A 26073-nucleotide genomic window follows, 5' to 3' on the forward strand; every position below is an offset into this window, starting at 1 on the left:
GGCTATAGCATATTGGTAGTTGTTATGTACAGATGCTTGTCCATTCTATTGAGTCGATACGGATCACAGACGGGAAGATGGGTGTTGACTGAATTTGGAGGCAACATCGTCGTGCATATTATACCTATCACAACCATCAGTAATGCGGATAGAAGACCCTTTTGAGTAGACGTACGAGTTCATTTCCTTGATAGTCAGCTTATTGCTCTCATCCTTGACCGTGTACAAGGGGTTATTGGTGTTATCGGAGAACCCTAGACAGTGTTAGCTGCGTAGATCTGCATTTGAGCAAGGAACTAACCAATGCGTTCGTGGATATTCTCACGCGCCCGAGCGGATGCTGCCTGGACTTTCGTTGCCCGCGGCTTTCTCACAGCTTGGTATACCTCAAGGGCCTGGCGAATGTCACCTGTGAAATGCTTCTGGCTGAATACGATGCCCAGACAGGCAGCGTCCTCAATCGCCATGCATGCGCCCTGGCTCTGATCAGGCATCATCTTGGCAATCTCATTAGATTCATAATCAAAAGTCTCTGGTCAGTGGGAACTCACTGGATGCGCCGCATCGCCCATGATACAGACCACCCCCTTCTGCCAGTAATCATACGGCTGATGCACCCACAGCCTCCACGGACGGACTTCAGTCCCAATCTTGAAATGTTCGAGCAGCTTGGGGTCGAGATCGGGGAACGGGGCGAGCAGCTCCTCGACAGTTCCCTCACTGGCCCAGTTCTGCGTACTGTAGTCTCCCTTTTCGCGGGGGAAGAAGCAATAGTAGGACAACAGACTGCCTCCATTACAAGGAGAAAGGACGATCTTATGGACGTTGTTGTGGCCACCCCAGTATTCGAGGGCACTATCCTTGGAGTAGTCCACAAGACCGAGCTTCACAGCGGTGGCGGTATCGACATTGGCATGCAGACAGCTCGAGTTGGCTGGCTTCTTCTCGGGGTGAATACCGATGATACTCCGAACAGCAGAGCCAATGCCGTCCGCTCCAACCACCAATTCATGCCGGGCAGTGACACCATTTTCAAATGTGATGAGCCCGGAGTCGACGTCGATATCTTTACACTGTTGACTGTGTTAGGTCTATCGGCCTAGCGCCAGACAGTCTCTGCGTACCTTGTGGTTCACGACAATCTTGACAGGAATGCCCTTCCCTTGACCCACCGCCGTGTCCATCAACATCTTGTGCATATACTGGCGATGGAACATATAGTACACCTGCAAGGCCGGTCTTAGCCACTGCTGTAGATCCTGTATGTATTGATAGACTCACATATCCCCATTTCTCCTCATAATCGCTCAAATCATACTCACTGACTGGCTCGCCGGTCTTCCAGTCACGGTTGATGAGCTTCCGGAGGACGACAGGATCACCTGTGGCGACATCTACTTCCCACTCATGCAGCCACCTGGTGCCGTTTGCTGCGCAGGAGATCGAAGCACCGACTTCGCCGGCGTAATCGGCTCGTTCGTAGACTGTCACATGGTGTCCCGCTCGCCGGAGAGAAATGGCTGCGGCGAGACCGCCAATGCCGCCACCAATGACGGCAACATCCAGACTTCTCCAACCGTTCTGAAGACGCATCGTGAAGTAAGTGGCGTGGTAGTCCTGGTATGTGAATAGGGAGTGTGATAGCTGTTTACGATTCATCAACACAGGTGATCCTCTCGCGACTTTATATCTCCCCTCCTTCTGTGTTCGTGCGTCTTATCCGATAGCGAGACTGGAACATATCCGCTTGTGTTGATACTCCGGGCGGATACTGCACCAGCCGCTATTAGATAGCCAACCCACACAGTGGACGGCGGATCTATGCTGTATTGTGTTGAGATAAGGAGTAGTTCGTTTGATGCCACCGTAGAGGCGATTCCATTTTGTATTAGGTATTCTATATAAGACTGTAGTACTCGTCTGATCTGTTCTACACGACGTCACCTTCTGATCGGAATGATGCTCCCGAGGGGACCAGAGGCGGTCTCCGCGCCACCGTCAGGCGGGTAGGGTACTGGCGGCCACAGGCGGCCCGCGCACCGAGCGGGTAGCGACATTTGTACGAGCGGGATCAGCAGCATCACTATTCCAGCGTCAAGAAGCAGTATGTCAAAGATATCTAGGTCTACACGGCTTAAAGGATGTTTCCAGGCAGTAACCGCATCCCCGGCTTGATCCGAAATCTCATCTCATATCAAGTCTTCTTTCTAGCCATTCAATATACCTACTATTAGAGATACCATCTCCACACTATCAAGCTCCAGGATCCGCCATATCAGCCTCGCTTAATTGATACAGCTCCCTCCCCAAATCCCCGGTAACGCGGTATCTATCACCGATGGTCCCCTCCTCCCACAACTCCGGCGGCAGGTTCAGCTGATCCCAGTCCATGATGACGTCCGTGATTGTCTGCCCATCGGGTTCGATGCGTGTCTCTTGGATAACATTCCGTTTACCATCCACATAAACTAGACGCAATCGGCCGGTCTCAAAGGCTTCCTGATCCGCAATGAGGATATATGCTGCCGCCACGGTGCGGAGGAGGTGAGCCGCCTCGAGTTCAATAAAGCGATGCGGATCCTCCCTCCACCGATTAGGCTCATTCTGCTTGGTCTTGCTAAGGGAGCCCTTGAATTGTGATCGTGATATTTCCACAATTCCTGGCGACGGGTATCGCTTATACCCGGACCCACTCACCGGGCCTGCAACCTCGGGCATGATATCGTAGACGCGCTGCCAGTCGGGGCCAAAGTTGAAGAATGTTGCATCGCTCAGACACGCCCACCAGGCTTGGTTCTCAAGTTCCTCCGATGCACTGACCCATTGCTCCATCGTCCTGTCATCTTCCGGGTCATAGTGCGTCCGGAGAAAGATCGGCGCGTCGTTACCGGACTCCAGTATTTGCCATGCTTTCTGGCGCAGGATGTCTGACCGCCAGGGACGAAGAACTATGTCGATTTCCTCCGCTGTGGGTATTCGTGATGGGGCGCCGTAGTTGACGGGATCCCATTCGCGGGGTATCTCGTCTAGATCGACAAATCGCCCGATAAGCCGGAGGCGCTGTTGTTCGGGGGGCTCTGTCGCGGTGTAGTCCCAGTATCTCTGCGGAACGTTAATGACCTTTCTGGGCACAGTAGGATTGACCTGTAAGGGAACGTGCAATTAAGTACTGCTCGACGGGCAACTCGCCCCATTTTGGAATACATCCTCGGTCATCGTTCGACATGGTGTGAAGAAGTGTTGTTTTGGAAGGGGAGTGGAGAGGTGGTCAGACGGGAAGGCTTGGAGATATATATATGTGACTACGTCCCACTACTAAATTGATCTGCCACTGATTGCAGTGTCGAGGAAACTACTATGAATCTTCATTCTAAAAACCGAGATATGTATTTAAGTATCCTTGGTACACTCTATCAAGGGCACTATTCTGCTCCGCCAATGTCTCCAACCCACGGATAATGCACAACGTCAAAAATTTTCCAAAAAGTCGTAGGCTGTAGAAGAATCCGCACCATGTCAGTGAGCCACACTGGGTGAGTTTCAGTGGACTGTTTATAGCGACTATAAAGCTGATCCAACTCCCTGCGCCTCATCCCGAAATGCGGGCCAGCCGAACCCCTTGACCCGGTATGGGCGCAAGGCATCAAGCAGAAAACCGCATGAGAAGATGGGGAAAAGACAGTTAGAATGGCACCTGAGCGAGGGAGCACAGTACTATAAGCCAAATGTTCGCCACCATGGTATGTTCGACGCCCTTCTACTCCGTATAGTACTACAATCTAAGTTCAGTCTAACTTTGCCGTTGCATTTAGCGCAGGAACCAGACTTTCTTTCCACGCCTGGTAAATGCATCCTGAGACGTGGATGGTCGAGCTCTAGCACAGATGCAGTCCACTTATACAAGCAACCGATTCACACGTGACAGCTATGCATTCAAGGGAGCCGGAAGTAATGCCTATCATTGAGGATCGCTCGCGTACCTTGGGTAGAAAGTTCCGCATTATTGTCTCTGCTATAATGACAGTCGTAACGGAAGGAAGGAGTGAAACTCAAAAAGAGGTGATTAGATTGATGGTTGTTGTGGGAGACCTCTAGATATGAAGCAGTCGAAGCGCCAGGCCTAAGCAGACAGGTTAGGGGCCTGAGGCACTGGCAATAATCAACACAGCCCCCTTGCCAGTTTCATCGCAACAAACCTAGTCTCCAACGAACCTGTCCTCATCTTGCTTGAGTAACAGACCTTCTGGACTCGATACCCTTAACCCACTTTGGTCCATCTTGAAATCGCATTATTCATGGAGCAACAGCGACCGATCTATGATATCGGCCCATTTCGATCAAGCGTCAAGAACAAGGACACTCAGCTGAATGTTTATGTCTCCGACAAGCACTTCAAAATCGATGTCTTCGAAGACGAGCTCAGAAGCTCCCCAGCCATCCTGAAAGAGTATCTCAGACAAGTCAGTCGCCAGGAACCAGATTTCATTCCCGAAGCAGACGAGGATGGCTTCTACGAGGATACTCTTGATGAGATGCACGATTGGATCCTTCGACCGTTTATGCCAATTTTCCGCAGCCTCCCTCCATTGGACACGAGCCAGCGGTATACGCTTCAGGACTGTCTGTTTGCAGAAGAACTGCACTACAGGGTCAAAGCGGAGGAGAACGAGCTGGTGCCAGTCTTTCTTGAGGAATCCGACGGGAAAGAAAACCACCTGGTCGGTGCCCAGCTACCCCCGTCTAACATCGACTACTCAATGTTCCCTTTTTATTCGCCGCGCGACATCCACGTCGCAATCGACGAAAAAGCAACTTCATTGACGGCCGTACCTCGCCAGGTCTTTCTGCCAGGGCGAGCAGAACCTTGCTTCTTCAAAATAGTGTATGCTGGCGACGTGGGGATAACGCTCCGAGAGCTTCGGACTTATTCAAAAATTCGTGCTATCGAGGCTGGTAACCCCATTCGCACACCCCAACTGCACGGGATTGTCCAGGATGATAGGGGCAGTATCATGGGTCTACTCCTGTCCTACATTGACAGTGGTGGATCGGCTCTCAGCTGCATTGATGTATCTGATCCTCAATACTCTGGACTCCCGCAGAAATGGTTCGACCAGATTTCTCGGACGCTTGAAGTTCTCCATGCTCATGGTATCGTTTGGGGAGACGCAAAAGCCGATAATGTGCTCATTGATCTCAATGAGAACGCGTATCTGATTGATTTTGGGGGAGGTTATACGGAAGGATGGGTGGATAAAGGGAAATCTGACTCGATTGAGGGTGATCTCCAAGGACTGCAGCATATTAAGGAATTCCTCTTCCCCTGATTCTTCGAGGACACGATGTCCTACGATTAATTCATTGAGATTGCGTCCTTGTCTCTAGAATTAGGATCTCCAGGCCTCTGTACGTCCAGAAATAGTTTCACAAACAGATCAGCTCGCGATTAGCTTTAAGCAATGCTAGAGTGTACTGAGGGAAGTTATATCGCAGTGCAAAATATATTTCGTATTCCCCATTTTTCCCGTAACAACTCTTGTTCCCCCTGCAGATATTGTGCCTTGGGTTATTGGGTTCTAGCATTTGTGATTCATCCCACATCGCGACCAAGATATCCCGTGGCTTGTCACAAACCGCAGACAAAGAGTACTTTGTGTAACCATAGAGAAAATGTCCCAGCCTGCCCTCCCAGTCTCCCAATGAGAACGCATAGTCCTGGTTGTAATTGTGATAATGAAGAGGGGGCTTAGCAGGGCAAACATGTGACTGCAGGCTGCTTATTCGTCTGGAATCGTGTTGTCAGACTGAGATGCACACAAACTAGCGCTCTTAAAACCACCAGGCCCCTTATTACTTAGGATAGTTGTCCTCATTTCTCCCCTCGCATCCTGTAGTCTTGACAACTCCTCTTGTTATTACTACAGACAAGCAACTAATACCCAGGCAATGATGCTACTAAGCTTTCTCCTTCTCAGCGTCTGGCTGCAGACTTGTCTCTGCGCCAACGAACAATCGCACATAGCCCCCGTTGTCCACGACAACGATGTCTACACACCACTGGAAGCCCGTCTGCTTGACATGGATAACACCACCATCCGTGGAAGGATCAGCACTCAGGCCTCTCCCAGCGGAGTGGGCATCATAGTGCACGTCACCCTGTGGAATCTCCCCGCAAACCAATCCTGGCGTATGTCGCATCTTACCAGACGCTCTCACCATTTCTCCTGCATAACACAATGGGAATCCCGTGACTAACCGTGAAAAGAATACCATATCCACGAGAAACCCGTCCCTGAAAACGGCAGCTGCTACGCCACCGGCAAGCACCTCGATCCGTACGGCCGCACCGACACTCCTCCCTGCGACATCAAGAACCCAGCCTCGTGTGAGGTCGGCGATCTCAGTGGGAAGCATGCGCCGGCATTTGTCGCGTCTGGCGACCCGTTCGACGTGCGATTCACGGACTTTTTCCTGTCGAACACGCCGGGGACGCCGGCTTATTATGGGAATCGCTCGGTAGTGGTGCATGCACCCGATGGAACGAGGGTTAATTGTGGGAACTTTGAGAAGAGCGGATTGTTTTTGTGAATGTCTGGGTTCTGTACGAAAAGTGATGGTATAGTTCCTGCGAAACGAGGAAGTTGTGTAGCACTTGGCTGATCAAGATATCCTGTGCAGTGATAACATTTTGGAGGACTGAATTGATGACATAGTGCTTGAGGGTGGTCGGATAGTGAATCCTATCGGGGTTACGATGGATCATATGCGGTGGAGAACTCGTTGTATAGTCTCGGAAGTGACCCTGTACATCATGTAGTGAGCAGAAACAAGCACGGGGGTTTTCTGAAGAACTATTACATCCAGTGAGCCTGGTGACTGTGGCACATGTCCCTGTCGTGAAGACATATGAGAGAATCCAGATAAATGGCGCTACTTTAACGAGACAGATGCAGAGCGTTACGTTGTATACAGCTAGGTTGCGGTCCCAGAATGTATGCAGCCCGATATATGCGGAATCACGGTTTCTGGTCTCGCTGTAGCAGAACCAAGAAAGTGGTAAATGACATAAGGTGCCCAGCACAACAGAATAAAACTAGACCAAAAACATCAAGTGCAGAATTGCTCTTGCGCACAACTTGTCACTAAGATGCAAGTAACCCGATCTGGAGATCTTGCATTTCAAGGCAGATATCGCGGTAGATCATGAACCTATCAACCTGAATGCCTGAATTGCAGTGGCAAGGATAGATCGATTAGAAAAATGGTAGTTAATTCGTTCATCGAAGGTCTAGACATCGTACCTACGAAATGTATTTCTGCTTTATGCTTCCAACGTCCCCGAAAAGGTAGGGTGCATAGATATGTTCATGCCGCACCTAGCGACGATATCAATAACGACAGTGTTCACTATCATACGAAGGTCAGCATAGAAGCAAGGAAGAGAGTCGCCTTACGTCGAACAAGCAATAACAGCCTTGCAGTAGAACCTGTTTGAGTAGATGGCTATTCAGCTGGCAAAGGATATAAAGTCACTTGAAAGCCGAACGAGGAGAGGAACACATCCATCACAGAGAGCCTGCTAACAGAAACACCCAACCCGACACTGCAATGTCCCCATCTGGCTTGACCACCGGCGACGTCTCATCGGCCCAAAGGGTGTTTGTTCTAAAGCCCCCTGGCGATAGTATGTGGACATCTGTTCAATGAAAACCAAAGCTGATGTTTGGTAGGACTTGTGCGTGCTAACGCTGCGAACCCGGATTCCTCTTTCGATGATAAATCCATTGGGGACGGCGAGAAGATGCCTCGCACTTTTAGATCCGGAATACCAAGTCCGCAAATCCAGCCGCAATTTCGCCCCGATGACTATAATCTTGGAACTAGACTAGCCTACAGGCTGGAGGAGCTTGGAGTCACGGACTACTTTGCAGTTCCAGGTGTGTTTGACTGAGGCATCTTGGAGATGATCCACTGACAACCGCACAGGTGACTTTAATCTGAGCCTGCTCGATGAACTGCTCAAAAACAAATCACTGCGCATGGTAGGGTGCTGCAACGAGCTAAACGCTGGCTACGCGGCCGATGGATACGCTCGATCCTCGCCAGGCAGAGTGGCCGTCATTGTAGTGACGTTCATGGTGGGAGGGCTCTCGCTGATCAACGCTATCGCGGGTGCCTACTCAGAAGGCCTGAGGGTAGTGGTAATATCCGGTTGCCCACCGCAGATGAAGCTCGATCCGGATCAAATGATCCATCATACCCTGGGGACAGCTGAGAAAGACCAGTCCGTGCAGATGTTCAAAGAGGTCACGGCTGCTTCTGTACGCCTCACCGGCCACAATCCTGCGCAAGCACTTGACGATGCCATTGAGCGCTGTGTGGATACATCGCGTCCAGTATACATTGAGATCCCTGACGATCTTGCACAGCTGCCCTGTGATGCTCCAAGTTCGCTTTCGCTCCACCCACCGACACTGTGTAAGACGCCACATACTGCGTCCATTATCGACTCCATCATTGGTGTCTGGCAAGCAGCAAAAAAGCCGATTTTGCTGTTCGGGCCTAACGTCCGCCAAACCGTTGCCCCTGACAAGTTGGTGGCTCTCATTGACAAACTAGGCTGTCCAGCGTGCGTTCAACCAGACGGCAAGTCCCTTGTCCCTGAAGACCACCCGCAAGTCTTGGGGACATTCTGGTGCACAGCGAGTGAGCCCGCATGCGAGCAAGCGGTGCTGAACTCAGATCTGTGGTTTACGGTCGGAGGCCGTTGGACGGACTTGCACACGTTTGGGGCTATCGACCTGCGGAAGGAATCTCACCGTATCCTCGACCTGCAGGACGGGGTAGTTACAATGCCGAACGGTGGGAGTTTTAAGGGCGTCCCGTTGAATTCCTTGATAGAGGATCTCGTGGAGTCCGACATACCCAGCAAGGATACCCCTAGACCCTGTATAACGGCTGTGCCGGCGACTTTGAACGGCTCAGATGACGAGAACTCGCCGCTTTCTCTACCCATCATCCTCCGTGGCATCCAGACTAAAGTAAACTCGAACTCTACAATCATCGCCGATACAGGCGATAGCTGGTTCAATGCGCAGCTGATCAAACTACCGCGCGGCGCAGATTTCCAGATGCAAATGGTTTACTGTTCCATCGGATGGAGCCTACCGGCAACTCTGGGGTATCACGTCGGCCGGCCAGACAAACGCATCATCCTCATGATTGGAGATGGGAGCTTCCAGATGACCGGGCAGGAGTTGAGCACCATGATTCGCCTACGAGCGAATCCTATCATCTTTATCTTTAACAACTTGGGGTACGCGGTGGAGGTAAGGTTGTCCTCAATGCCTCTATAGATGCGGTTATCTGATGCAGAATATATTGCAGACTGCGATCCACGACGGACCGTACAATTACTACAGCAACTGGAATTATGCATTGTTCGCAAACAGCCTCTGCAATACGTTCCATTCTGTTCCTGCGGACAACCCGCATTTCGATAATGAGATGGTGGAAAGCTGCTCCAACCCGCGGATGTTCTCTGCTCAGATAAAGACGACGACCGATTTGTTGATGGCCTTGGCTCGTGCAGAACGGGAACCCGAAAAGCTTGCACTTCTAGAGTGTTGTATCAAGCCCCACGACATCAGTCCGGCGATGCGTCGCTTTGGGAAGGGGTTCGGTGAGGGGAGGAAGGATAAGGGGACGAACGGCGAGGTATAACCTGAGCAATTTCCGGGAAGAATGTACTTGCAAGCATATGTAGAATGTTTACAGAGCGTAGAAAATGTCTAGTTTGCCATCTGGGAATTCCATGCGTTTATGAAAACGGTGAATTCGGTTCTCTCTTGACATGGTATTTGACATGATCGGCTACATTGAAGTCTGACGGTTTTATGATCAGTGTATAGAATAATGCAATGTCTATATACTGGGCCGATCAAGGCCCGTTAACGAGTGACATTGGAACAAGAATCAGAATAAAGCATAACCGTTAACCCCCATCCGTCCCTCCTGAAGGATACCCTATTGATACATTGCGACCAAGAGTGAGGTTCTATGACAGTATCGAGAACCCGAGCTCAGCTCGGAGTCAATCAAGATCAAAGTCATTGGAGCCGCGAGGCCCGCTTAGCGTAAGTCGACATCCATCGTTGCGCATCTCCTTAGAACGGAGTGACGGTAGGAAGACCCGAGGGGGGGCCGGAGGGAGTGCCACTAGGAGTAGGCAGAGCACCAGAAGGAGTGACCGGGAACGGAGGCGGCGGAGGGAAGAACTGGCGCTTCTCGAAAGGTCCCCAGGGGAAGGCGCTGGGGGTCACACTGGCTGAGCCAGAGGGAGTGATCGGGGTGGCCGGTGGCTCGCCAAAGAAGGGGAAGTCTCTGGCGGCAATGGAGGACGACGGCAGAGCGCTGGAGGAGGGAGTGCCCGACGCGAACGGGGGAGGAGGAGGGAAGAAACCGGCGGGAGGCAGGGCAGCGACGCAGCTGACAAGGCCGGCGAGGGCAATTCCAGTGAACTTCATCTTGGTAGTGGATATGGATTTATACGGAAGTAGAGATAACTGAGAAAGAATGTCTTGATTCAAAGTAGAACGAGGTTCTCTGCACCTGGGGATATCCCGACTTTATATCTGCTGGACTCCATGTGGCTCATGACGCTATGCCGACGATCTCTGGCCCAGCCGCTGGAAATTGTGATGCCAATGAGTTAGTTGCCATATCTGGTAATTCTAGATGAGAATCATCACCACTCGAGCCGGCGATTCGCCGACTTCGGCAGCAGCCTGAGATGTATGATTGCTGTGAAACCGGGGCCGAGCCGCCAGGGTTGGCAGGGCAGGTCAGTTCCGGACCTGCATTAGCCAGGCAGTCAGCCAACACATGGCCACGAGTCCATGGACGCCAAACTTTGGTTCGCACCGCAGACTCAAGGGTCCAGACAATTGCGATTTGAGTTCGACAGAGGTTGGTGGGTCAAAACAAGTGACGATCAGGCGGCTGTCCAACAATTTGGCCCTGCGGTGGCGATGGTCCACAGACACGGCGGCAATAGTTGTTCTTGTAATCGCTCCCAGCCTGTGAAATCACATGGATCGCCTGCGACATTTATCTGTTGTGTTAATTCTCCGGCCATCATGGCAACTGTTTGGTCGTCTTTTTGCGTGATTGACCAGGTCGATGGTTCTTGATGTCTGACACCGTTGTTGTCTCGGACCAGCCGGGTCCACGTTAAACCACTGCAGATCCGGTGGGGCCAGATAGCCAGAGTGATAATCTGAACCCAACCAGGGAGGTGGGTGAGCGAAAAATGATGCATCTTCAGTCGAACTGGGCCAGAAACAGGCATATCGTGGCTGGGGTCCCCAAGAAGAGATTGATAGGACAGAATTATGCTGGAGATATGCATTCCGACTCACGTCACGGCCAGGCGGGTCACCCTTTCCATGGCCATAACAGCATTATAACGCAATGAAGATCACAGCCAGCGCACTGGCAGTGCTCCGTACCGTGATGGCTGTCCCAGGGGTCCCTGGGAGGGTCGCGTAACAACTGTTAGTGGGACTCGGGCGAAAGCTTGACCTCTCATCGCTGCGATTGCCGAGTGAAGCAATGATCGATGCCGATGAGTTGTAGGGGAGAACGTGAAGGACGTCAGAGATCATCAAACATGTTGTGTTCTCCCAGCCTACGGCGGAAGGCCCATTGCGCTGATATAATGCCCTGTAGTATATATCCAGGAAGATATACGATGAATCACGACATCAAGGTTGGGTAATGTCTGTTTGAGAGACGGTAACCGTCAATCTATTCCCCCTTGGAGACGGAGGGTCAGTGGAGAGAGACCGATGGAGGGGAAACGGAATGTGCCAGAAAGGGCGACGAGCCGTTATGGCCAGGGATGCCTCAGGAACAAAATATGCCTGGGGCACCAATGATCCCCTCAGGCAGAAAGAAATCGTCTCCCTGATGTCGATTTACGGCATCCAACAAACAACCGTCCGTTGCATAACTACCATCACTAGCCTGAAAAGCATAACTGCATAACTCAACCATCCGACCTCGTCGATCTCCACTGAGCTCGACAAGGATTCAGCACAGCTTTGTGAAGATCACGTCGGCTCGGCATGCCTCTTCAAATTTCCACCGGATCTACGAGCGGCTTTCCCGAACCCGTTAGGAATCTCCGACGATAAAGCGACCCCCGCCTCTTCAGCCCAGTGGAAGAACCTGTTTAAGGCCGGGGGGATATATCTTCTCCTCATTTAGGAAGGAATGGAAGTTTCAAGGTGGTGGGGTGGAGGGTCATATCTTTATAGATCTCGCTGAACGCACAAATGTCGAGTCGTGATGTTTACAACTTTGCCTGCTTCAACTGACATGCAATGCCCAACAACCCAGGACAGGGGGATCGGCGGATTAGTACGATCAGATAAGTCATAGTTTGCTAGACGGCGGGTCGAGCGGGCCAGTGAGTCGAGAATCAACGGCATGCGCGCTTGTCCTGTAGACAAACGCAAAGACTGCCACCCAGCGTGGGACTAGAGATCTCATGGGCTGGAATCCTTGGAACCTGGAGTATCTAATCTCGGAGAAGCTCTATGCGCGTGAGCCCACCTGTTCGCCTCGTGGGTCTGACCTGTTGGAAGAATATCTCCGATCCCGGAGCATTTCGAAGCTGATGAAGATAGACGATCTCATCTCAATACAGCAGCGGCAGGCTAGCCATGGTCAGACCACTGCGGATATTATGAGCTTCGCAGATGGGCCATCATAGTTCCTTTTCCCCCTTTTCTGAACACATGTCAGGCCAATTGCTCCCAGTTGTTGAAAACCCGAGTTAATTGAGAAACAAAGTCCAGGCAACCACTAAACGCAACCTATGTAGACATCTAAGCTAAAACGTACAGTCAAAACCGAGTAGGCATCAATGATGCTGTGCCAAACACGCATACGACTTCCTCCAGCCCTCCAGCTACCCACGAGCGCCATTGTGACCATTCACAATGCCCTGACCCCAGCAACTGACAAGTACGCCCATAAAGTCGCCCTGACGAAGTGCCGCATACACTGAGCCAATGTGAGTCCCAATAGCCTTCTCTCCGCGCTGTCCATCGGATGTGGTGTAGGTAGGATGATCCACCAGTCCTTTGTGCATTGGGACTTCAAGGGCCTCCCTGACAAAGCTATACAGCTTCCGCGACGCACCACAAAGATAGTTCTGGGTTGTTTGGGATTCAAAAAACGCAGCCCTGGTCTGGTCGTATTGTTTGATCAACATCGTCCGTACTTCGGTTTCCCAAGTCTGTATGATCTTGGTAGCATCGACGACAGGAGATACCTGGCCAAGATGGCGGAACAAAACACCCAGGGTCTCGTTTGCTGCCATGTTCGCGCGATCCGCCAGATTACACGTCGTGTGGCTGCCCCAGTGGGTCATCACAGTCTCCCAAAGATTAGATGTGATCATTGGAAACTCGTCTTCACGGAGCAAGGAACGCGTGGTGCGCTCGGTAATCTCTGCAAACTCCTTCTTTGCTTCCTTCTCGAACTCCAACTGCAGAACACGCAGATCGAGAGCCTGACACAGGACGTAGACATGTGTGGCGAGCATCAACGAGAGAATCTCAACTGAATCGGCTGCGTATCGACCTGCAATAAACGCGAGCGAGTTGATCCCCTGGTTATGCATCTCTGCGGAGTGAACATGGTTGCTGACGGGATGCGCGATGTAGGAGAGTTCCGAGATGTAGGACGCCATGTTGATGTCGACGCCCTTGAACGCAAACGAGCGGCTCGGATCATCGGCGCAGAGATTGGGGGGCAGCCCCTTGTTCAACATGGGGTTGAGGATCTCCGAGCACTGCGAAAACACCATCTTCCCGAGCGTCTGCATAGCCGACATGGTCTTTTCCATGGCCGAAGTGACAGACAAAGCCTGGAAATTCCCGCAATGGTGGACTTCTTTGCTCGCGACGTCGAAGAGCGGGTTATCGGTGGTCGAATTCAATTCGCATTGGACCTGCTCAGAGGCATGCTTCAGGCTCTCGAGCTGCGGACCAATCCACTGCGAGGACGTGCGAATGGCGTACCGGTCCTGCGCCAGCCCGACCTCCTCAGGAGGGAGATTGGTGGCGAGTTTGGAATCAGCCAGGAAGGCGAAAATGTTTCTGGCAGCCTCCGTCTGACCGGGATGGGGCCGCACATCAGCGATGAACGGGTGGAAGTTGCGTCGGGTGCCCAGCATGGCCTCGGTACACATCGCGGTGGTGATCTGAGCCAGGAGAGCGAGCTGGTTCGCCTCAAACACAACCAGGCTCCCGGCGCCGCAGCTGAATGCAGTGCCATTCAGCAGACCAAGACCCTCCTTGGGCTGAAAGTCAAGCGGCTGGAGATTCGCACGCGCCAAAGCCTCGTTCGCTGGAATGATCTGATGGGTCTTCCCACACTCGACGGCGATGTCGGGGTTTCCTTCCAGCACGCCGGCGATGTAGGCAAGAGGAGTCAGGTCTCCCGAGGCAGAAATACTGCCGCGCAAAGGGACGACGGGGGTCAGATCGTGGGCAATGAGGGTAATGATATGGCGGATGACCTCTTCGCGGACAGCTGAATGGCCCCGAATGAGGGAATTGCAGCGCGTCAGCATGGCGGCTCTGACAACGGGAGTCGGCATAGAATGCTTTTTCAGACTATCCAGGACACGCGTGCTTGGGAGGCCCCTTTCGGATGGGAGGACGACCGCCGCGTTGTGGTGCTGGATGAGAGCCTTCTGAAGGGCCTCATAGTCGTTGGTTCGAACATCAGCACTTCCACCAAAGCCCGTGTTGACTCCATAAATGATGGATCCTTCGGCCAGCCTGGTGTTCAAAAGATCGACGCACGCCTTCATCTTACCCAGGACCTCTTTGTCGTCAGTGATAATGGGCTTGGTACCATGCTTCGCGACTGCCACAATGGCACTTAAATCAAGAGAGTCGCCGTCGACAGTGACAGTACGACATTGCTGCAGGGTTTCATGCAACTTGCGACACGACGCGAGCACGAACTCGGTATAGCCCATTGTGGGATGATCTGCACAGGGCGAATCGACTGCCATGACTTTGTGGATGTCGCAGGACACGCAATGGGACGACGAGGGATGAGAGGGGAGTTTTTTATACCGGTGCAGAGCCAATTGTCCGGAAATGAATACGAACAGGAGCAAATCTTCTCATCCAACTTGTTCACCGATGTGGGCTCTTTGTGGCCGCGCTTAATTAACAGCCCCAGTAGTTAAAGTTTATGCCACGTAAAATTTAGCGCTAGGGAATGTCACTCTCCCCTGAAACACATCACATCTTCAACTGCTTCCGATTGAGGGCTTATTTATGTCTGGTGAAGTCATCCCTTGCAGATTGATATCAAGGCGTGACTTTGGATTTCGCCAGTTCCCTAGGTAGCTGGTATTGTCACTCATGCGCCGTGACGTGGATGGTAATGGATGATGCATTGACGCCCGTGTGGCCCTGGTGGCGCATTATAATGATAGTATTCTTTGGCTGGATGTATAGTGAAAATTAATTATGGACTTTGGCTCTATTGATAATGTGGCGTATGTTTTCAACCCATCCATCTATGACTAGTCTCCTTGGTCGAGGAAACGAGCTTCTTATACCAAGTGGTGATTGACGTGGAAACCCCATGAATACCTGATCCATTACCCTCGAATCTCCTCAAAATGTAAAGAAATGCGAGCAGCGACTGGGAGACAAAGCACTCTAAGACTAAGAGATCTGCCATTCATATCAGTTTGCAGCTGATAATGTGAGCCGTTAGCGACTTGGATATACAATGTCCTCTAAGGATGCGATCGAAAGGGACACCACGTGCGTGGCAAATAAATCATGTGCATAACCAACAACAGGGGTGTCTTTCCCAACAGACTCCATTTCCTGTCTCAGTAGTCGTCGTAACCATCGCCGAGGAGCCTGGTGCTATTCCCACAATGTGTTTGATCATAATGAAGTACGATGCTCATACTGAAACAGGTTGGTTTGTTGATAGTTTTCCATCAACGGTCCGTACTCACCTCTCCATGTCTTCATTGTGAGTGAATGATAGGCACTAGTCTGAACATCGTAATATCTCCAAGTCTTTAGTCAAACTAGACCTATTGTATATACTCAAAGGAGACACATAGAATATCATACAGCACGGGGATGCTCCGGGTCGGGGTCGGGTGGCGCTGCATCTTGTACACCCCAATGGCCTTCACCTATCTGTTTTCCGTACAAGCTGACGAGAACACCGACAGTGACCGGACCAATAATGGTATTCAAAAGAATCGCCCATACCCCGGTGATAAACCCTTCTTCGCTGACGTACGATGTTTCGTTGTACCCAATTTCAATGATAAGAAGCCCAATCTCGCCGCGCGCAACCATGGCCGAGCCCAGGAGAAGCGCAGATTGCCAGGTCGCAGAAGGCTTCCTCCCTGCTTGAGACTCATTTGTCTGACCTGAGTGGGAACTCGATCCCTTCGCAATATGCCCTGCCTCCCGTCTTTTGCGCCCGGTCAACAACCCCCACAGAGGGACCCAACTTCCGACAACAAACTATACACATTAGCAAAGCTATCGTTGACAGGGGCTCATACAACTAACCTTTGCAAAGGCCATCAAAAGGGTATACAGAATGCCTCTCCAGATCCTCTTACCCGTCCAGAGCTGGATAAAGGGAATCGCAAACCCCACACTAGCAAAGAACAAAGGCTCCATCAGATAGCCCTGTACCCCCATAAGATACGCCTCGAATGTATGAACAAAAGTCGGACTTTTGTCCGCTTCCCGCTCTCCCTGCTCGCGGCTCATCACGACAAACGGACCCTCGGGTCGTTTACTGGGGATATAGGTCAGAAACGTGCCGGCCAGAAATGCGCCAAACAGGACCGAGGTTCCAGCATATGCGGCGATGCTGATAAACGCGGAGAGGACCAGCGTCATGAGAATAATGTTTGAGATATGATCGTATTGCGCAAAGTGGTATTCAATGAATTTCCGGAATACTGGCGCAAAGAAGTACTTGGTCAGGATCGGGGTGGCGATGGCCATTGCGACCGAAGCCACGATCGGCCGTCCGATAATCCAGCCCAGACTGACATGGTGACTTTCTGACAGCTTTCCCAGATCGCTGATGATGCTGTGATTGATGTGAGTTTTGACCTTGGGACAAGGGTGAAAGGGAATGGAATTACCTGGATAGTACCAGACCGACCACATCGTCAATGACCGCCGCGCTCACGAGAATCGAGCCGACTCTTGTTTGAGCGAGATCTACGGTTTTTGATGCCGAGGCAATGACGGCAAACGTAGTCCCTGACTTTCGTTAGCTTCATGATGACGGAAGAGCAATTGTGGTAATACCTAATGAAGTGGCGGACAGAGCAGCTCCGATGATGAACGTTTCGACCGGGCCTGCAGAGATTTGTGAGGTAGATGTCAATCTGTACATATGAAGGACTCACCATATCCATAGCCTAGGTACAGTAAAAGATAAGAAAGGCCAATGGGAAAACACACGCCGGTTGCTGCCCCAAGAATACTGGGGATAAAATTCTGCTTGAGAAGATCAAGGCGCACCCCGAGTCCACCTGTTGATATCAGCCCTGAAGTTGACGAAACTGGTATCTCGATCGCCACCTACCTTCAAAGATGATGAGGATAAGCCCAACATAGCCAAGCGCCAGAAACGTCTCCTGCCATGTATGTTCAAGGATATCGGCCAGGGGTATGCCATAGATAATGCCCATGGCGATCTGGCCGATGATCCCGGCTCGGATGACTTTGTCGGAAACCCATTCCGCCAGAGATAGGAAGAAAAAGAACGATATAATTATGAGGATTTGCACAACTGGAAATTGTCAGTACCGTCGGCGGGAGGTGTGGTTGAAGGGTGGGAAGGCCAACGCCCACATACTGCCAGGCTCGTGGTATGCAAGGAATCCCCCCGCCATATCAAATGTCGAGATGCGGAGAGATTGACGCAGGATTGGTGGTGTACAGGATATGTGATTCCATTTGGACAGACCATTAGCCTCGTCGGCGAGAGTCAGGGTGTCGTCAGAGTGGTGATGTCACCAAAGTAGGAACAGGTTTGGCTCGACCCAGACAAAGACGCATTTTCTAGAAAAATAAGAAGCTTGAACATTAGCAGGTTCGGAGTAGTTTCTGGGGTTATTATGGAAGTACCATGGCTGCAGTGACTGAGATCTAGTCTAGTTTTCGGTTGACATATATATCAGGTCATATCTGAACAGGGGGAACTAATCTCTGGAGAGTGGTTTGAGCCTATCTTCCTCTAACATAATTGGGATACAATGTTTAATAGAGATTTGATACCCTTAATCCATCAGAAGAGTCTTGGATGCACTCCGGTGCTTGATATGAGCTCAGGAGTAGACCTCTCCTACCCTCAGGCTCATATCGGAACTCCCCCGACAACATCCAAAAGCATTCTAGGTACACCGCAGACTGGACTCTGGGTGTCACTAGACTAGTTAGGGAATCAATGTAAAAGGAAGCGTGGTCTTTTCCACGGCAAAGTGACAGACCTTGTATACATCGAAGACTCCAGGAAGCAACATTGAACTCTCTACTCCGAGGTATACCCTTAGTCGTCATAATAGCCTGATCTTCCCCACCCCGCGCTCCTCCACGAATCTGACCATCCGCCTTAATCCTGCGTTGGGGTAACCTTCTCAACTGCCGATCTCGGGACACAAGATGCCTACACGTTGTCCATCTGCTTGGCACATGTGCATCAGGATGTGGGAATCAGTTTACCGCTTGTGCGGGGTTGAAGTTTAACTGATTTTAGCATATAAACTCGGCATATAAAAGGCAAGAGAGAGGACGGAGAGGTCGAGCTATCATTCAACTAACTTGTTAATTGGGATCTCCAAAGATAGGCTCCATTACACAAAAAAATGGCTCTTGTTAGGCGGCTTGTCAAGGCCCTGCAGGTGCCTACAGAGCCTGGTTTAACAACAGCAGAGTTGATGTTGACGAATGATGACCTGAAACCAGGTAAGATAATACTCGTCCAGTACTCGCTGCGATACTCCTGGACCACATAATCATACAACGTCCTTAGTGGAACGAGACAGGCGGCAATGGAAATGGCTCAACTTTGTGGCTTTCTGGATTGCCGATTCATTGAACGTCGTACGTTACTACAAGCTATCGCGACTGCAACAGTCACTGGGGCGTCTTCCATAGTAACTGCTGCTCCACAGAATACGTGGATGATCTCTTCGGCTATGATAGTGGACGGCCTGTCGTGGTGGCAGTCCTGGCTCTGTGTGTGGTTTGGCTACGCGATTGCGGCAGTCTTCGTGGTTGCCCTGGGACGCGTTGCTACCATCTACCATATACCCTTTGCCGTGGCTAACAGAGCGTCATTTGGGGTATGGGGTTCGTTTTGGCCCGTCTTGAACCGGGCGGCTATGGCCGTGATTTGGTATGGCGTTCAGGTATGACTCCCCATGAAGTGTAAAGATAACCCTAATAACGGCCTGATATAGACATACCTCGGTGGTACGCACATCATTCCCCAGATTAGGCACTCGTATACTAATCCAAAAACTGAAAGGCCAATGTGTTACTCTCATGATCCAGGCGATTTGGCCCAGCTACGCGAATATCCCCAACAATATCCCCGTCAGCTCAGGCGTGACGACCATGGAGTTCACCAGTTTCTTTCTCTTCTGGCTGGGATCGCTGCCTGCTCTCTGGTTCCCCATCTACAAGATTCGACACCTCTTCACGGTCAAGGCATACGTCTCTCCGGCCTGTGCGGTCGCTTTCTTTGCATGGGCAATCGTGCGCGCAAAGGGCATGGGCCCTATCATCCATCAGCCGAATACCGCACATGGGAGCGACCTCGCCTGGGCGGTGGTGAAAAGCATCATGAACTGCATCGCCAACTTTGCCGCCTTGATCATCAACAACCCTGACTTCAGTCGATATGCGCGCCGGCCAAGAGACGCCGTCTGGTCGCAGCTCATCACTATTCCGGTCGGATTTGCCGTGACTTCGTTTATTGGTATCGTAGTCACCTCGTCGTCTACCGTCATTTTTGGCAAAGCAGTATGGAACCCGCTCATCCTGCTGGGCATGTTCCTCGAAGGTGCCAGCTCTGCTGAGAGATTCGGTATCTTCGTTATTGCGGCTGGCTTTGCGCTTGCGCAGCTGGGAACCAATATTGCCGCAAACTCGGTATCAGCGGGGACTAATCTCACGGCGCTGCTGCCCCGATTCTGCACGATTCGGCGTGGAGCATACATCTGTGCAGCGATCGGTCTTGCCATGTGCCCAGTAAGCCCCCACTCCCACCGGGCTCTATTGGAATATTACTAACAGCTTATAGTGGACATTGGTCGCCTCGTCCAACAAGTTCACTGTCTACCTTTCATCGTACTCCGTCTTCCTGTCCGCGATAGCTGGCGTCATGGTCAGTGATTACTACCTGGTGCGCAAGGGCTACTTGGATCTGCCGGCTCTGTACAGCGCCGAGAAAGACAGCCCGTACTATGGTATTTGGGGTGTCTCCTGGCGGGGATACACGGCCTATATCTGTGGGATTATGATCAATGTGGTGGGATTTGCCGGGGCTGTCGGGGCCAACGTGCCAGTGGGCGCAGAATACATCTACAACATCAACTACTTCTCCGGCTTTATAGTGGCGGGGGCCATGTACTGGGCTTTGTGCCGGGCCTTTCCCGTCCCAGCGATGAGCGATGTCTGGAACGAAATCCCGTACACGGGAGGATCGATGCATGCTACTGAGGGGAAGGAGATTGCTGGGGCGGAGGAGGTGGAGGACGTCAAGCAGGACGTGTAGGCCATGGATGAGCCATCGGCGTCCTCCGATGGGCAGGCTATATGAGGAGCCACTGCGGAATGCAGTATGATGAGCGTTTTGACTGCTCTTACCCTCGTGGAACCAGAACTTAGACTTGAATGTATGGATGCTTATATCCCAGCACCCCCACCACGAATTGATCCCTTCTCCCGTTCCAACATCATGAATTCCCTCGACATTGTCCCCAATCCCGCCGTTAAGGAGCTCCCCACGGGGAGCAGGTGGGGATGCTGACTTTCCCGCTGAGACTTCCCCGATAGCCGAACGCCGATCGCCATATGTGGCATTTTGATCGAGTAATGGATAAGCTAGCAGGCCCAACGCTAAGCCGATGGGGAAGTTCGAGTGTAGCAGTCACGGCCAATGCGTATGGATGTCGAGTTGGATACCACTCTAGAGATCCACAGTCATTTCGCATGTTGCCCCCTCATGTCGCAGCGACGGGGTATCTGACGCCACCCACATCCCCTCAGTCCAAGACATTTACCCTGTATGAACGTGTCTTTGCCTGGACATCTATTGTCCTAATCAACCAGCATTCTGGTTTTGTTTATTGCTCTATAGCAGCTTTTACTAAGTTATATCGTTGAGAAAAGCGCCGTTAACTTCATACCCTGGCTGCATCATGCCGACCCCGGCGCGTTTAGACACGCATAAGAAAGGGAAGGGCCTGCAGACACCGCAGTCGATGGTCGACGTACATGCAGACGATACATCAGGGCCCATCCAGGCCTCGTCGTTCCGGAACGTCTCCTCGTGCACTCGTTGTCGCCAGCGGAAAAGTCGATGTGACCAGCAGCTGCCGCAGTGCGGCGCCTGCGAGAAGGCCGGCGCTCGATGCGTCGGCTACGATCCCCTAATGAAGAGGGAGGTGCCTCGGAGTTATCTATACTACCTGGAGGATCGCGTCAACTACTTCAAGAACCTCCTGAGCGAGCATGGGGTTTCTTTCGAGCCGGATTCCTCGTTGACCATGGAGCGAAGCGCGCCACATGATTACCGGGCGTCGACGGAGGAAGAACGAGATACCAAAGCCTCATATAAACGAAGGGGTAGCGTCATTTCAACTAGTGGAACGGATTCGAGTCGACCGAGTGCGTCCTCTCCCAGGTCACCCAGAGAAGCAACAGACGTTGCCTCCCAGTCGGAAATCGATACGCTGCACAGTACGCATGACCCGGGTTGCTGCACAGCACATGAGCTCCTTTTCGCCCTTCGACCCAGATCTCCCACATCATCATTCGTGCTCCCGGACCGGGATCTCGCCGCAAAGTTAGTCAACTTCTACTTCGAACAAGCATACCCGCAAGTCCCGGCCCTCCATAAGGGCGAGGTAGCACAGCTGCTCAATCGGACCTACGCTGGGGCTGAGAGCCACCGGCCGTACAGCCTTTTCCTGCTATACATCCTATTCGCTATTGGCACCTGCATCATGCTTGATAACGAGGGAAACCTCAGGGGCAAGGATCTACCGGGGCAGGGGCTAAAGAGGAAGCGAAACACGTTGACAAACGTACATCCCGCAGAGGAGTACTACTCTGCTGCTGTTACCCACTTACACCTGGCGTTCAGCTCTTGCGATGACGCATCCAGTAAGCTAGAAGGCCTTGAGGCTGCCGTGCTGATTGCTCATCTATCCCTCTTCTATCCTATTCGTCCCGGGCCCGTCTACCTCGTGGGACTGGCGCTGCGCGCTGCAGTCGACGTGAAGCTCTACGACGAGGCCAGTCCTAGCCTAATCGCCGGGTCGTATCAAGCGACCATATCGAACGAAGGTAGCGAGCAGCAAGACCAGCTTTCGGAGCAATGCCAACGTCTCTGGTGGAGTGCATACAGTCTGGACCGTCTCGTCTCGCCATACACCGGGCGTCCGTTCGCCATCCCGGACCACCTGGTCACCACCGGCTTCCCATCCATGCCCGAAGAAATGGGCGTACCATGCCACGGCATCTCCTCCAGCAACAAACTCATGAACTTCCTCACCAGCCATCTTCTCCAACTACGACTGCTCCAGTCGGAAATCCACGAAGTCCTTCAATACCACCACGCACAATCCTCGCGAAGCAGCTCCAGCAACACCGGTCCGCCAGCGACGTCTATACTTTCGTCACCACTGGACTATTTCGAGTCGTTTGGCTCGTGGAAAAGGGACGTCAACCGGCGACTCGACGAGTGGAAAAGCTGCATCCCCTCCCGCGAAGAAACCGGAACGTGGGTTCCCATCGTCCGCCTGGAACTCGATTACTGGAAAACAATCAACTTACTGTACCGACACGAGGTCAAGGTACCGTTCGAGCTGGCTCGCATGCTGCCGCCGTCGCATATGAACGCTACGCATCTGGCGGCGGGAGAAGGGTCAAAGGATGACTTTACCCACTTCAAAATCGTCGAGGCGAGCCGGAAGGTGCTGCAGAGCTACCGGCTGGTGCATCATTTGGATTCGGGGAACTGCACGTTTCTCGCCACGCATAACATTTTCCTTGCTGGTATGCCTGCCCTTATCCCATGCACACATACTCGCTAACCCGTTGCAGGAACTCTATTTCTGTTCGCCATATGGAACTCGCAGTTGATCCGCAATCTTCTTGTATGTCTTGCCCGCCGTTTTGAATCATACCCACTGACATCCTCAGACCCTCGACGAAATCGACTGCACCATTCTCACAGGCACTGCCGTCCTCGCCGGCATGGCAGATATCTACCCCCACGCCCGCGAGTGCCAGGACTCCCTGGAGCGCATGCGCGTAGCAACCATGCAGATGTGTCTATCATCCACAAAGCCCGAATCCGGGATTACCACGCCTCGCGAACGGGTGCGAGGAACACCCACGACCAGCACAAGCGCACGACACTCGGCCCACCCGACAGAATCACCCCAAACCATCCTTAAAGGCCTCCCGCGCGCAAGTGCCTTCAACCTCTCCGTCGTCCCCGAACTCGAAGAACCCTCGAAAGACCTACACACCGAACCAGATCTACCCGAGGATTTCGAAAGTGCGCTCACGCAGCTCTTCCCGGAGGGAGACGACACACCGCCGCTTGTGCAGGATGAGCCGCGATTTCGCATGGGGGTGGTGCAGGAGGGTAAGGGGGAGTCTGTGTTCAGTCTTGATTTTCTGGATATTGAGCTGTTGAAAACGCGGAGCTCCTCGTCGGGAGCGAATAGTACCCCGGATGGGAGTGCTGATATGGAGGCTTTGCTGCGAGATGCGTCGAATCCGAAGTACAATGTGCAGTCTGTGGGGTCTTTGGATGAGATGTCTACGGAGGAGATGGTTGATATCACTGTTGTATAGTGCCAGTCACCCCATTGGACTTTTGGACATTTCTAGATCCAGCCGGTCTAACATGTTCCTCCTCGCGTAAGTTAGAGCATGCTTACAGACATTGAAGCAATACGATATAGGAAGATATATACCAATAGCTCAGCTATATACACCCGGGTGTCTACCCCCTACCCGCTATAATCCACCTGCACCTTCAACCGAACAGCGCCCGCCGTAACCGCGCCCCCAATCCCATCGATCGCCTTCTTGTCCTCCGTGTACGCATTCACCACCGTCTTCACCCCACTCGTGATATACGAGCAGTTCTCACCCGTATGCTCACAAATCTTCATTCCCTGCACCGTCAACCCGGCCGACTGCGCCTGGATAGCCGAAACATCCCACCCAGACCACCCGTCGTTCTCCGAGTTCCCGAAATCGAACTCGCCCCAGGTGCACGCATACCCGCCGTACTCATCCGTCGGCAAGGAGTCGCCGGCGGCGGCGCCCCACGCGCCCTGCGAGTTCACGTCAAACGCCACGTACCGCGTCTCGCCGGCGGCGAGGGTGAAGTTCAGCGCGGAGTGCCCGTACCACCCGTCCAGCTTGCCGTCGGGCCCGACCTTGTTCCAGAAGACCACCGTCCAGTCCTCGGTGTTGCTGCCTGTGAACTGCGCGACGTATTTGTACTGCGAGGCGGCGGAGGAGCTGACTTCGATGATGTTGCTGCCCCAGGGGTTGCCGACGTTGCCGGCGTAGCTGATCCCGCTGCCGGACGAGTTGGTCACGCCGCCGAAGCCGGCGGTGGAGAATTTGCCGCTGGCGGGGGTGGAGGTCCAGCTGGATGAGACGGCTGTTGAGGAGGGTGTGCTGGTGGTGCTGCTGGTGGTGGTGTAGATGGTGCTGGTAGTCGAGGTTGGTTCAGACGCGCTCAGGCCGATGCTCACGCCCGCGGTCACACCCAGGCCCAAGCCGACGCTGACGGCGAGGTTGTCGCTGTCCGCTGTGGTGATGTCGATGTCGTTGGCGGCGGATGTCCGCGCGGGTGCGGGAGCAACGGTCGTGGTTAGAGTAGTGCCGGTAGAGACAGGGATGTTGGGAAAGATCGTGGTAGTGACGGTCACGACGTCGAAGTCTACAACTGTCCTGACGTTTCTAGCCTCGACGCCGGCGTCTCTCGCGTCAAGATGTTGTTCCTGGGCAACCGGGCCCGGAGGAGCGTGTCTGCGCAGATGGTGCCGAAGCTGGCGGCCATGGCCTCTAGCCAGGACGGCGTCAGCGGCGGCAAGGAAAAGAAGGAGTGACTTCCACTGCAAGTGCATTGTGGATGCTGCGCAAGAATGAAGAAGAATATCAAGAAAACTGCATAAAAGAGTGTGTTGGTTGTTGGAAGAATCACAAGTGACCCAGGAGACAGCTGATGTATACTATATAGCGCCGACGAGCAGCCACAGTAGACGGGTGGGACCAGATCAGACAAATGAATCGTCAGCAGCCCACCAAGCCTTCATAGTGACAGACGTCGGCGTCGTACTATAGTTCGTTTCGAATTCCCGGCCTCGACCAGTCGAAATTGCGTCGATGGGTCCACGAGAAGGGGAGGACGCCTCGAAAGAACCCCGAGATTTCAGAACAGCAAAGTCCCGGTCCTCGTACAGGTCTATATAGGATGCATCATTGTTGTTGTTGTGTTGTGTACATTTTTCTGCATTGAGACATGGCATACCAACCACCCCTTCATAGTCCGCACCCCTACCAAGGTCATACCCATACCCGACCAGAACACCTGCAATCCCATAGCCGCCAAGGACAGACACAGCCGTGGCACACGTATGCTCGGCGCCAACAGAATCTAGATCGTGGATTCAGGGGCGTGCACGGTCTAGGGCATATGTGTCGAGGCAAA

At 52.5% G+C, this 26073-nt stretch overlaps 12 protein-coding genes across 12 annotated transcripts; 5 read left to right on the forward strand and 7 right to left on the reverse strand.

The window, feature by feature from the left end:
• Nucleotides 1-63: 63 nt before the first annotated feature.
• Nucleotides 64-1593, reverse strand: ATEG_09120 (FAD-dependent oxidoreductase; the record flags this gene model as incomplete). Its single annotated transcript, XM_001217741.1, has 6 exons — nt 64-124; nt 176-254; nt 302-506; nt 552-1073; nt 1125-1226; nt 1282-1593. The coding sequence occupies 6 exons, from the start codon at nt 1591-1593 to the stop codon at nt 64-66; spliced, it is 1281 nt and encodes a 426-aa protein (XP_001217742.1).
• A 660-nt stretch (nt 1594-2253) lies between these two features.
• On the reverse strand, nt 2254-3226 carry ATEG_09121 (uncharacterized protein; the record flags this gene model as incomplete). The annotated part of the gene is made up of 2 exons (XM_001217742.1): nt 2254-3077; nt 3121-3226. The coding sequence occupies 2 exons, from the start codon at nt 3224-3226 to the stop codon at nt 2254-2256; spliced, it is 930 nt and encodes a 309-aa protein (XP_001217743.1).
• A 511-nt stretch (nt 3227-3737) lies between these two features.
• Nucleotides 3738-5327, forward strand: ATEG_09122 (uncharacterized protein; the record flags this gene model as incomplete). The annotated part of the gene is made up of 2 exons (XM_001217743.1): nt 3738-3740; nt 4308-5327. The coding sequence occupies 2 exons, from the start codon at nt 3738-3740 to the stop codon at nt 5325-5327; spliced, it is 1023 nt and encodes a 340-aa protein (XP_001217744.1).
• A 622-nt stretch (nt 5328-5949) lies between these two features.
• On the forward strand, nt 5950-6588 carry ATEG_09123 (uncharacterized protein; the record flags this gene model as incomplete). The annotated part of the gene is made up of 2 exons (XM_001217744.1): nt 5950-6187; nt 6266-6588. The coding sequence occupies 2 exons, from the start codon at nt 5950-5952 to the stop codon at nt 6586-6588; spliced, it is 561 nt and encodes a 186-aa protein (XP_001217745.1).
• Nucleotides 6589-7608: 1020 nt separating this feature from the next.
• Nucleotides 7609-9723, forward strand: ATEG_09124 (alpha-keto acid decarboxylase family protein; the record flags this gene model as incomplete). The annotated part of the gene is made up of 4 exons (XM_001217745.1): nt 7609-7684; nt 7731-7937; nt 7987-9329; nt 9388-9723. 4 exons carry the CDS (start codon nt 7609-7611, stop codon nt 9721-9723), a joined length of 1962 nt encoding a protein of 653 aa, XP_001217746.1.
• A 443-nt stretch (nt 9724-10166) lies between these two features.
• ATEG_09125 (uncharacterized protein) lies at nt 10167-10526 on the reverse strand (the record flags this gene model as incomplete). Its single annotated transcript, XM_001217746.1, has 1 exon — nt 10167-10526. The coding sequence occupies one exon, from the start codon at nt 10524-10526 to the stop codon at nt 10167-10169; it is 360 nt and encodes a 119-aa protein (XP_001217747.1).
• A 127-nt stretch (nt 10527-10653) lies between these two features.
• Nucleotides 10654-11350, reverse strand: ATEG_09126 (uncharacterized protein; the record flags this gene model as incomplete). Its single annotated transcript, XM_001217747.1, has 2 exons — nt 10654-10856; nt 11092-11350. 2 exons carry the CDS (start codon nt 11348-11350, stop codon nt 10654-10656), a joined length of 462 nt encoding a protein of 153 aa, XP_001217748.1.
• A 1626-nt stretch (nt 11351-12976) lies between these two features.
• Nucleotides 12977-15061, reverse strand: ATEG_09127 (aromatic amino acid ammonia-lyase; the record flags this gene model as incomplete). Its single annotated transcript, XM_001217748.1, has 1 exon — nt 12977-15061. The coding sequence occupies one exon, from the start codon at nt 15059-15061 to the stop codon at nt 12977-12979; it is 2085 nt and encodes a 694-aa protein (XP_001217749.1).
• Nucleotides 15062-16081: 1020 nt separating this feature from the next.
• ATEG_09128 (cation:proton antiporter) lies at nt 16082-17788 on the reverse strand (the record flags this gene model as incomplete). Its single annotated transcript, XM_001217749.1, has 7 exons — nt 16082-16109; nt 16366-16595; nt 16644-17178; nt 17234-17354; nt 17403-17453; nt 17504-17515; nt 17683-17788. The coding sequence occupies 7 exons, from the start codon at nt 17786-17788 to the stop codon at nt 16082-16084; spliced, it is 1083 nt and encodes a 360-aa protein (XP_001217750.1).
• Nucleotides 17789-18964: 1176 nt separating this feature from the next.
• Nucleotides 18965-20880, forward strand: ATEG_09129 (nucleobase cation symporter-1 family protein; the record flags this gene model as incomplete). The annotated part of the gene is made up of 5 exons (XM_001217750.1): nt 18965-19064; nt 19132-19202; nt 19274-19451; nt 19600-20354; nt 20407-20880. 5 exons carry the CDS (start codon nt 18965-18967, stop codon nt 20878-20880), a joined length of 1578 nt encoding a protein of 525 aa, XP_001217751.1.
• Nucleotides 20881-21526: 646 nt separating this feature from the next.
• Nucleotides 21527-23791, forward strand: ATEG_09130 (Zn(II)2Cys6 transcription factor; the record flags this gene model as incomplete). Its single annotated transcript, XM_001217751.1, has 2 exons — nt 21527-23387; nt 23436-23791. 2 exons carry the CDS (start codon nt 21527-21529, stop codon nt 23789-23791), a joined length of 2217 nt encoding a protein of 738 aa, XP_001217752.1.
• Nucleotides 23792-24355: 564 nt separating this feature from the next.
• Nucleotides 24356-25489, reverse strand: ATEG_09131 (putative allergen Asp F4-like; the record flags this gene model as incomplete). The annotated part of the gene is made up of 1 exon (XM_001217752.1): nt 24356-25489. One exon carries the CDS (start codon nt 25487-25489, stop codon nt 24356-24358), a length of 1134 nt encoding a protein of 377 aa, XP_001217753.1.
• Nucleotides 25490-26073: the final 584 nt, after the last annotated feature.

Source organism: Aspergillus terreus, genomic scaffold, assembly GCF_000149615.1.
Source record: "Aspergillus terreus NIH2624 scaffold_14 genomic scaffold, whole genome shotgun sequence".
NCBI lineage: Eukaryota > Fungi > Ascomycota > Eurotiomycetes > Eurotiales > Aspergillaceae > Aspergillus > Aspergillus terreus.